Source organism: Manis pentadactyla, chromosome 4 (genome assembly GCF_030020395.1).
Source record: "Manis pentadactyla isolate mManPen7 chromosome 4, mManPen7.hap1, whole genome shotgun sequence".
Taxonomy (NCBI): Eukaryota; Metazoa; Chordata; class Mammalia; order Pholidota; family Manidae; genus Manis; species Manis pentadactyla.
Genome location: NC_080022.1, coordinates 174,714,255 through 174,725,475, shown reverse-complemented (window position 1 = coordinate 174,725,475; position 11,221 = coordinate 174,714,255). Strand labels below are relative to the sequence as shown.

At 42.8% G+C, this 11,221-nt stretch overlaps 1 protein-coding gene across 4 annotated transcripts; it reads right to left on the bottom strand.

The window, feature by feature from the left end:
• Window positions 1–1,519: 1,519 nt before the first annotated feature.
• Window positions 1,520–11,188, bottom strand: METTL2A (methyltransferase 2A, tRNA N3-cytidine). Of its 4 annotated transcripts, none has more exons than XM_036899839.2 (10): window positions 11,034–11,130; window positions 10,639–10,838; window positions 9,909–9,952; window positions 8,750–9,105; window positions 7,819–7,868; window positions 7,436–7,496; window positions 5,977–6,116; window positions 4,418–4,524; window positions 3,092–3,157; window positions 1,520–2,259 (listed from the first exon to the last, which is right to left on the bottom strand). In XM_036899839.2, exons 3-10 carry the CDS (start codon window positions 9,940–9,942, stop codon window positions 2,084–2,086), a joined length of 990 nt encoding a protein of 329 aa, XP_036755734.2. In that variant the 5' UTR covers window positions 9,943–9,952; window positions 10,639–10,838; window positions 11,034–11,130; the 3' UTR covers window positions 1,520–2,083. The 4 variants fall into 4 exon arrangements, 3 of the variants coding, with proteins under 3 accessions (XP_036755734.2, XP_036755735.2, XP_036755732.2); XM_036899840.2 differs by having other exon boundaries at window positions 10,747–10,838; window positions 11,034–11,112; XM_036899837.2 differs by lacking the exon at window positions 9,909–9,952 and having other exon boundaries at window positions 10,747–10,838; window positions 11,034–11,188.
• Window positions 11,189–11,221: the final 33 nt, after the last annotated feature.

Below are 11,221 nucleotides of genomic sequence, written 5' to 3'. Positions count from 1 at the left end.
TGACCCTGGGCACTGCCTTGGGGAACATGGCTCTGTTCCATTAGCTTCAGTGCACCTGTCTCAAATTCAACTGTCCCTCATTTTTCAAGAACAATGGAAAAGATGGGAGCTGCCTTCCTTCCTTCACCCTTCCCTCCCATTTTAAAACTTGTTAGGTAAAGCCAAGCAAGGTGAATGTTAGCCAGGGGCAGAGGGGTGGTGGTAGTCCCATGTGGGTGTTGGGCCCAGGACAGGGTGAGGAGGGTATGTGTGTGTGGAAGTGGTGGCAAGTGGCTTGGAATGGGGTGTCTGAGCCCAAGAGAGGTGAGAAGGGCATCAATTTGTGGGTGGTCGCAAAAAGGGAATGGTTATATATGCGGGGGCTGCCAAATATCCTGAGGATCAAGGGAGTTTGGGACTGTTGGAAAGGGGAACTCTGAGTACAGAGAATATAAACTAGAATAAATCCTGCAGTGTTGGATTGGAATCAAAGATACTGATCTGAAATGATTTTCAATATATAACTAAGTATAGAAATGTAGATACAAGTGTGTGTGTACATATATACATATATCCCTAAGCTCCATTCACTGGGGGGACCCTGGGAACAGGAACAGCCCAATAGCAGCAAGAACACTTAGCTTGGTTTCTAAATGCCTTTCTCTACTAAAAGAAACCAGAACTCCTTAGGGAAGGGGCTGATTCAGACTGGGGCAGAGAATCTCTAAGACGAGCCTGTAACAGCTTTTCCTTGAAGTGCTCAAAGAATAATGGGGACAGCTGAATGGTCACAGAAGCACTGGAAGCAGCTCCCATTGACCAAATCTGGGAGTAGGAGCATCAAAAGGATGATAGTAATGTATTATCATCACTGAATAAAAAAACCCATGAGTCTGTATTAATTGAGAAAGAAAAGTTTTCATGGTAGTAGAATGTCAACCAATATATGTAGGAAGGAATAGTGGGATTAGAAAACACTATTTGGCTACCATCACCACAGTAATTCAGCCAACAAACAGCAACAGATGCTCAAACTCACAGGTAAAGTTTGATGAGGAGTCAGTTATTTATATAGTCTCAAAGAACTACCCTGAAAAATACCTGTACGTAACTTTACAGTAGAGAAACCAAGGAGAGACCCCCCTTTCCATCAATGATCCAATAATGGGATAATACAAAACCATGTCTCCTAATAAGGAGTTGTGGGAACAGCACAGCATTACTTCTGATATTCCTGCCAAAAATGTATTATACTTTTCTGTAACTCTGGAATTATTTTTAAAAATTGCTTGTATCTTATCACATCTTCACATGTATAACTAAAATAATAAAATAATTATGAATATCTGAGTTGAAAATCCAAAATTAAAATTCTTCATTTGGTAAAATTAAAAATACACCATATAAATTAAGTAGTAACTGGAAAAAAGCAGAACAGGAAAAAATGTAGCCAACTCAGAAGTGAACTGATGAGGCTAAAATAAAGTTTTTAATTCCTTTTGCATCAAACATTTAAGGGTACAATAAAAAAATCAGGCAATTTTTCTAAAAGTGAAGATCCTTTTAATTTTTTAGACACAGGTTACTTAAAGGGGGGAACAATGCTTAAAATTCCATGGAACTAAGAGCCAAGTGGAGACCACAACCAAATACTTAATACAGACACATCCTGATGCTCTTTAAAGTGGTATTTTTGAGTTGGGAAAACAACCAAAAACAGATGATTCTTTCCCACTTGCTTCCCCCATTCCTGAATGAGACCTTTATTCACCTTCGTATGTATCAATCATCTAGCCCAGGTACTTGAATTCCCAGATAATTAAATGTTACTTACAGTCAAATGACACTTTATCATATATAATACTTTCAGAGGGAAATAAACTCTTGATGCTTTTAAATTAATGATTCCCATGAACATTTCAGTTATACATTAAAGGGCTTTCAGGTATACATTAAAGGCCTTTACAAATATGAAGCCCAATCGTTAGAATCTTGATAAAAAGTAATTTTTCTTAGGTTCAAGGTTCCAGTCTGTTTGAATCCTTGAAATTGTCCTACACCGACAAGACACCTTTTGTGGATGTTCTTTTTGGGCCCAATGAGCTCACATGTCAGGAGCAGGTGTCTCTCGGTACGTGGACAGAAGAGGCTTGCGGTATTTGCACTGAATCCAAACTCGGTACATTGTCAGCTGTTTCCCCCGGTTCACCTGCAGTCGGCGGTCCACCAGGTTCTGAACCTTTTCTAGTCCAGCGGTAGTGAAAAGTGTGTCCAATTCATCTAGTTTAGAAAAGAGATGTTCATATACTCTCCACTGAAGAAAAAGCATGTATCTACCATTTCCCATGTTAAATGGGCTCCATGAGATTGCTGTCATTATTTACATAGTTAAAGTAGCTTTACAGGGCTGCTTAGTTATAAATGCAGTAGCAGCTTGGTAACGGCAAGCTCACATTTAGGTAGGGGGAGTCAAACCACCGGGAAGGGCAACCTGGATCCCAGAGGGACAGCTTCCTTAAGTCAGCTGATGGGGAGGAATTTTCAAGAAGGGCTCTATGGACACCTTAAAATTACAGGCAAAAACTACCTATGTGTATATCGAAGTCACTTTTCTAAGGGAAGAGGTTCCATCACTTTAACCAAAGGCTCAAAAAAGCAAGTGACCCAACAAAGGGCCCAGGAATGGAGTTGTCACAAGGCACCGCGAGGGAGGGAACAGACAGCAGAGCAGCAGCAAAGGAAAGTAGTTCCGGGTCGCTCTCCTGAGCGATGCGTTCACCCCGAGTCTGGTGCCCCTAAGGTGCAGTACCACTTAGATGGTCAAACAGCTGTACTGGAAACTTGCAAAGTGGACAGTTTCCCATTCTGGACAGAGTGACAGGGAGGAACAGCAGAGCAGACAAGCAGGGTGGAGGACTGAACGCTCACACAAGCTGAGCCTGTGCGGAGAAGAGTGAACGGTTTAGGCGGGCTGGGTGTCGGGTGGAGAAGGGCAGGCAAAGGCGGCAGAAGGCAGGAGAGGCCAGATGGCTTTACTTCTGAACAACCTGAGGAACAGCTAGCCTGGTATTCTGGGGAGTGCTAGCATAAATCGAGATAAGTGTTTTCATACCTTGTGTGAAGAAGTAAACTCTAGTGCCATCACCTCTCACGTAGAAATTCTCAGATAGACACTGACCTGTAGAGTGATGTGGCAAAAATCAGAGAAACTTTAAAGCCCTTCTTTGAATTTCACTGCCAATCACACGTGCACCACCGTTATCACTGGTTGGGCAGGGAATGGACTCCTTTCTTGGTTACCCTTGGTACTTTGCAATTTCTCTCCTACAAAGGAATGGTGCTTTGCAGGAGAGCAGCCCAGGGAATAATCAAACTTCAGTGTTAAGTAACACGTGAGATTTCTCAGCCCCCCGTTCTAGTGTTCTGTTCCCCACTGCCCCTTGTGATCAAATAACCACCATAGTTTCTTTATAAAAATTAAATAAATAAAAATCAAGCAATATAGCTAAGTTTAAGGAAACTTTTTTTTTTCACCATGGATACTCTTTCCGTTCTGCTAAGCTCCCCCGACCTAATGTCAATTTAACTGATGTGTAATCCTTTCTATACCTCTTGAATATCAATATAATCTTACTTGCTTTACTTACATATATTTCCCCAGCCCCTGTTATATGTGGGACTAAATTCAAAATACTCAACCTTATACTGCCTTTCTCACTTGGTAATACGGAATAGAAACCCCTCTGAGAACAGTGGTATAGGGTCTATCTCATGACAGACACAACATTCCCCAATTGAGAGGCATTCACTTTGTTTCCAGGATTTTGCTTTACGTATATGTGCTCGTTCTTGAATAATTCCCACAGACTGGTGGGCTGAATAAACAATACCAGTGTACTTAAAAAAAGGTCCAAATAATTAGTATTTCTACGAATAATAAAAGAACATTTCTCTTTCTTTGAACTGGCCAGCAACAGGTTATGAACTGGCATCTCATGGTACTATTATTTTTATTTCCTTAAAGTTTTGTTTTTGGCCATTTGGATATGCTCTTCTGTGAATCAACTCTAAAATATTCCTTCCCCATTTTATGGGCGGGTCACTGACCTTTTCTTTATCAATTTGCCACAGCCCCCTTGAAGAGCACAGATATGCAGTCTTTGTTGTACACACCAAAACCTTGTCTTTTAACTTTTTAATATCTTTTGCCATACCACACTTAAAATTATTTATATAATCAAATGTATTTTTCTAAAAACAGCTCCTCTAGAAGTAGCCATCTTGGTTAAAAAGACTTCTTTAAAACCCAGATTACACAAAACTTCAAAAACATACCACCTTTGTCATGTATTACATGGCTTTATATGTGGGCTATAATTCTAGAGTTCCCGTTCTGATGACGCCATCAGATATGGTTTTAATCATTGCAGCAAAATACCTTTTTTAAACCGAAGCTGAGCCATGTCATAGCGGCCATAATCTCGCAGAAGCATCATCCCTCCGGGCTTCAGAAGCCTGCTCAGCCTGTTGAGAGCCTTCTGCACCCTGTCGGGTAAGAGGGAACAAAGACCAGGTCTCCTTAAGGACAGGGTTCCTTGTCCTTATAGCAAGTCCCGAAAAGCCAGTGGGACATAATATACTCTGAAACCTTAGCTCCTCTGCTCTTGCTTCAGTTAGAATGGGCACCCGTGCCCAAACTTGTGATGTGCCGTCTGCTCACAACTGTAGCCATGATCCACCACCTTCACTAGGAAGAGGCCTGAGAAGCTGCTTCTGCAGGAGGGGGTCAGTGGAGGAGAAGTACATACCCTCCCGCCTGGCTCACTTCCTACTCCTGGGGCTGCCTCACAGGGAAGCCGTCCCTGCCCTGTGCCCCTGGGGCTCTCTGAGCGGAGCCCTGACCGCTGGTGTGGGGAATACTGGTTCACTCATCTGCCTGCTCCACTAGGCCCAAGCTCTTTGAAGGCAGAGATTGTATTTTTTCCATTTGTTAAAGTGCAGACCAAACCTCAAGTATACAGTGACAGTCAGTATGCAAATGATTACTGTGGGCAGAGTGCATTACATTTCCGGACTGCATTTTCCATGTAGACAGTCTTGCACAGGTTTAGTAACTTCAGAAATATAAATCCTACAAACTTGCAAAAAAAATGTTTAAGTCTGCTTGAATATTAAATAATGAAATTTTAATTTTAATGTTTTGTTTCAGTCCAAGGAAGTTTTTGAAAGTTTGCAGCATTTGAACTTCTGAAGTTATAAATGTTTAAAGCCATGCCAGGCCTTTAGGGCCATCCTCCACCTGCCTTTGTTTCACACTCACAACCCCGTCAGGTCAGATGACTCAATGCTGTTCTAGAGGAAGTGTGGCTGGAGAAAATCCATCACTTCCCTGGGTCTCAGGCCGGCAATGCTTCCTTAAGACAGTATTTCATCAGGACGACTGGCTGCCTATGTCTGTGAGGCTTTAACAGTGTTTTTTAGGGTGCAGCATTTGACTTTTCATCTATGGAAGTTTGATTTTCCTGTACTGCAGTTTTCAAAAGAACGTCAGCATGAGAGAAAACCTGGGTTAGGCTTCACTGTAAATTTTGTGCTGTTAATAAGCATGATGTATTCAAAGCAATAAAAAAGGTCAATGGGGTGTTAGATATCTAACAGTTGTGGCATCCACAGTTCTACAACATGCAAACAGATTATCAACAGGGGATGTCCCCACACACCCAAGAAAGGCTGCTTCCACATCCTTTGGTGATATTAAATTATTACAGTGTAAAGAGGAACCAACCACTGCAGTCAATAAGCAGAGGTTTAGAGGCTGAAACAGAAGTTGAACTTCAAGACAAATATAGGTAAATGGTTGAGATGCTCTTTCCCTTGGATGGAGGGGCTTCTTTGTGTCTTTCAGAAAGCCCTTTTAATTTAAGGCTGAACTCTGATATTAAGGTCCCTGACCAAAGCTTTGTTTTTGTTATGCTGTTTAAGGAACCTAAAACTTACTTGTCTGGAACAACTGCTGAAAGAACAAATATGAGGATGATGATATCAAGACTATCCCTAGGCACTGGGTAACTCTTATCTTCATCACACAGATTGTGAACAAAGGCAAAACACCGAGAAGGATCATATGCTGAATTTGTCTGCAGACAGGAGGAAGAGAAGCACACAAGTCAGAAAATGCTCACATACTCTGAAGGAAAGCTTACCCTGCTTCAAGAGCAACTGTAGCTACGTCCCTCTGAGGAATATAGATCTAATCATTATGGCACACATTCTTTCGATAGGCTAAGAACAACTCTAGGGAACAGCCTCTGGACTATAACTGGTGCTTTTAAAATGGAATGTTCCCAATACCTCTACTTTTATTTTTTACTCTGATGCACAGTTAGATCTGAGGACTGGAAAGTGATTAGGAAAGTAAGTAATCAAAAGGAAAAGAAAACCTCATTAAGGAGAGAGACAAAATATTGAAAAGCATGATTTTAAACAGCTCCTAACCCAACTATATTACACAGATCATAGCCTTCTCCAAGGAAGTTTTTTTTTCTCTAGATGTGGAAAATTTAACTTATATTTTATTATCATAAAACTAACGAAAGATAAGCCTCAATAGTCATCTGGTGTAGATCCTTAAGAGTAACTAATTCCTGAACTCCTGTGCTTGGAGCATTATATGTGATTATAATACACATTTTTGAGTAACTTCCCTTTCCTCATTTCTTTTCTCCAAAAATGTGCCTTCATTCCTCACTGGCCACAGCTAATTGAAACATGGCAGGTAGACTATCGGCCGGCCTGGGCCAACAAGACTCTTCCTGGGGCCTGGAATTGGGACACAGTCTTCTGGGGTGATTCTGAGAATACCTGAACCGGGTGAACTTGTAAGTGACTGGGAGGGGCAAGCATGCTGGGACCATGTGCAAAGTAATGAAAAGCCAACTACAGAGCTGGTCTGCAAAGAGAAAACAAAGGCAAATGGGCAGTGGGCAGCGAGCAGCGAGAAAAGACAACATGAACTCGAGGGACCTGTTGTGACAGGAGGGGAGGCAATGTCTCACCAGCCAGCCAGTAAGCCTTGGCATGTGACACCTTTTCAGCACAGAGCTCCACTCCTGGTTATACTTTATGCCATTGAGTTCTATGGCATTCCCTTTAATTGGCTGAGTTTGTCTAGATTTTGTATGTCTGGAGTTTCTGTGATTTATAGCTCAGAGAAACCTGACTGAAACAATCATCTCATTTCAATCCTTAAAACATAAGTTTAGCGAGGTCAAGAGCTGGCAAGTGGCAGATTATACATTCACGTCTGGCCCTTTCCTCTACTCCAAGATGTTTCAGTAAATCTTTTACTTTTTGATCACAGTACAATAAGAAAATAGCTAGAGATCTTGATTTTTATTTTTAGGAGACCCTTTCCTTCTAGTTAGTGAAAATTACTGATAGGAGCCACTGTACTTACCTGAACCAGTTCTATAGCCGTAGAAGAAAAATCACAACAGTAAACAAAGAGTCTTGGATCACTGAAATGGGCAGGAAAAAACCAGCAGAACAATTAGATTACAAACTGTACCATGTCCAATTCTTTCCTGTGAAGTTAAAAATCAAGGCACCATATATTAACAATGTAACATGTTTTAACCTTCATTAATTTCCTGATGACAAAGGTAACTTACAAATCCAATTAAAGCAAAACAATCTATAAGATAACGAAACATCGGAATCTCCCATAACCCAGGGTTCCCAATAAACCAGTTAGCAATTTGATGAAGAGTTTTGGGAAACAGTAACTCCCTGCTTTTCTCCTCTTCGCTATCATACAGTTAAACTTTACGACATACTTACTTATTAGTTTGTAAAATTGGAAAAACTGTGTTTCCCACACCACAGCCAACCTGCAGACAGAAATGAACTATTAATCACAGAACTTTCCAAAGAATTAATCCCCTGAAGTTAGAAAAATAATCAAGAGTAGAAAGCCTTGCTCATAGGGCAGGTGTAGTGACCAGAGCTAAACAGTACCCACAACATTCCTTGACCCTGACCATAGGAACCCTTAAAGCGGTTGCCGTCAAAGACAAGCACACAGACTTTCATTAGCAGAAAGGAGATGGTCTGGAAAAAAAGGCCTCACTTTCACTAAGGGCTGACTGTGTGCCAGACACTATTCTTCGTCCTTTTACATACATCATCTCAATTAATCCCCCTAACTCTGAGGCAGAGGTCCCATTCTGCTTGGGGAGGGTAAGGGACAAGTACAAGGTCAAACCATAGGACTCACTCCCAAGGCTAATCGGTTTCCAGTGGAGTGTGTAATCACCAATTTGTGAATTTCCATTACAGGACCCACCTAGACACTTTTCTAGGTCTAGCCTTGCCTCTGCCCCACCACTGCAACTCAGAAGACAAGAATTCCCCCATGCCTGGGAAGCAGGCACCATGCCAACTAACCTCTCCATCTTGTAACTGGAAGAGAAATAACAGAAGTTGTCTTGTGACCTGGGACTCTTTTCCAGATGGCAGGTGCAGCATGATGCTACAACTTTCAGATGTGTTCCTAGGTAGCACCTCAGGTGATCTTTGTCTGTCATGACCATGAGATATCTGGTCTGCATTTAGGGCATTTAGTTAATTCAAAAAAAGAGAGGTGATTCCAGGCCAACTTCTAGTTAGCTCCATCAGACATGTCACTATTTTGGTCAGCCTCTCTGAACCACCCTGTGTAAAGTGCAACAGCTTCACTAACCTTGCTACCAGGACAGTAAGGAGAAGTTACCTCGAGTATTCGGTAGGTGGCTGAGGATCCGGGAAACTCATCAGCACAGATTTCCAGGTGACTGAGTTTCTGAATCACACTCTCTTCCACAGGAGGTGCCTGTGTTTTATGTCCAAGGCTGTTTGAAGAACAATTGTGCTCTTCTGTTGTTAAACCAGGTCCATCCTCAGGGCTCCTACATTCATGTACTTCACTACTCTTGTTCTCAGAGAGCAAATCCTTCAAATGATTTTCATTTTGGATAGGTGCCAGCTCTGGGAATTCAGTAAAGAGCCAATGTCTGTCCTTGAAAAACCCATTTTCGTGGATTTTGTAGAAGTCGTTCCAATATTTGTGGGCATTGAGCTCATAGTCAACTGTAAATATTTATTAAAGAAGAATTTAAGAACCATTTCTCAACATTCCATTTTCATCCAATGTCAATTATCATCCTGCTTTGAGAAATGTCATTTTATACTATAAGTATACTCGAGTAGAGCCACAGTCTCAGAGTTGGAGGTCATTTAGTCCTACTGCCTATCATATTTGATTTTCCTCTTTATCTTGTCCTTCCCAAGGGATCCAAGTTCTGCCAGGAAGCTTACTATCAATTCTCCACCCACATCTTTGGATGGTTCTTAACTATAAGAATATACCACATTGAGCAAAAAATCTTTCCAATCCGTTTTGGTCAAAAGGCCCTACTATTTCTCAGGGCCACACAAAACTCTTTTGTATTTAAGAGCAGTTATTTCCCCCTCTAAATATTCTCTTTCACAAGTTAAGTATCCTAGTTATTTTTCAGTTGTTGCCCATGTGAACTCAATGGTATGACAAGAGCAGCTCTTCTTTAAAGACATTTCTCTGAGTTCTTTAGTGTGGAGCTCAGAAATGAACTGAATACTACTAGAAGATATTAAAAATGAAAACAAAGAAAGAAAATAGAAAATGCTGACAAGGGGGGAAAATGTCTTCAAATGAGTTCTGATGACAGCAGACAGGAGACACTAGAGAAGTGTGGACTATTTAAAAGAAAGCTGTTGTTTAAGGTGATCAAGGCAGTACTAGATTTGTTTTCTACTCTTTGCCAATGTACAGCCTTGACTACTGTAGCAGAAAGAATATAAACCTAAGAAGTAGATATTAGTTTCACCACTGCTACTACTAACTAGCTGCTTACCTCTGGGTAAGGCCCTTAATGTCCTGTGGTCCATGTTTCTTTAACTGTAAAATGAAGACATTAGACTATATGATTTGCAAAATCCCTTCCAATTCTTAACTGGCTTTGATCTCATCTCTGTCAAACTATGTTGAGCGAACATTTTGTATCTGGAATCTTCTAATTGTCACATGGAACTTGTTCAGTGGGCACTACTCTCCAGTTTCTAGTCCTACCTTCAATGCCTCTTAGGACACAGGCCCACCTGTCACTAAGTATCTAGCAATACTCTGCAGTGAAATCATCCACTCTCCAGAAGCGGCCTCTTTTTCTTGGGCCAGACTCATCTCCACTTTCTCCACTGCTTATTTGCTTCACCCATCTTTGCTTGGCGGATACCCTAAATCCTGACAGCCATCATAGCCGGGAAAGACACGTGATCCAAGTCATTAGCTACCTCCCCCAACACTATTTAGAATGTGATCACTTGAATCTGGTTTCAGTGGCAACATTCCCTAAGGCAAGGTGTGATCACATGTAGAAAGCACATCCTCTACGACAATCCTGTGACTGCACGGTTGCCAAAGGCCAGTCCTATTAATAAAGCTCTGGTCAACTGAAGCCTTAACCTAGAAAATTAAGCTAGAAAATAGTTATCAAGATAGTTAACCCTCAAACAAAACCAACCCTATCAATATTTTAAGATGCAGCCCTTTTCCATCCTTGCCATTCGCTCCCTCTCCCGTTCTACCCGCGAGTTCGGTTCAGTCCAGTAACAAAGGCTCTTGGCAGCCTCTCCCGGACGGCGCGTTCCGCGGTACGCTGGTGTCGACAACACTGCGGGCCCACCCGGGCGCACCTTGCTTCTCCTGACACACCCGCTGGGAACTGTTCTCCCGCACTTTCCTCTCCGCCGCCGCGGCCTGCTCTTCCGACCACTCCACATTATCCCTACAAAAATCAAACGGGCAGCTTAGGGGCCTCAAGTTCGGGTGAGCGGCTGGCCCCGCACGCCCCTCTCCTGGGAGGAGGGCGCCTGGAGGCGGGCAGCAGGACTCGTGGCCAGCGGCCAGGGGCTTCTCGGAGCGCTCTGGGGCGGCGGGACAGAGGGAGAGCCGCAGGCTGGGCGAGGGGCAGGGCGGTTACCAGGCATTATGGTGGAAGACGCGCGCCGGGTCTCTCAGAAACCGGCTCCCGAACTGCTGCCTTTTCCCGCCCACCGCAGCGGCAGGTACGCTTTCCGCAGAGGAGCCGGCCATGTCAACGGAACCGGAAGCGCCCGCCTTTCCGGAACGCGAGTGCGCCCCGCGGGGCTACGCCCCCTTCCGGGGCAC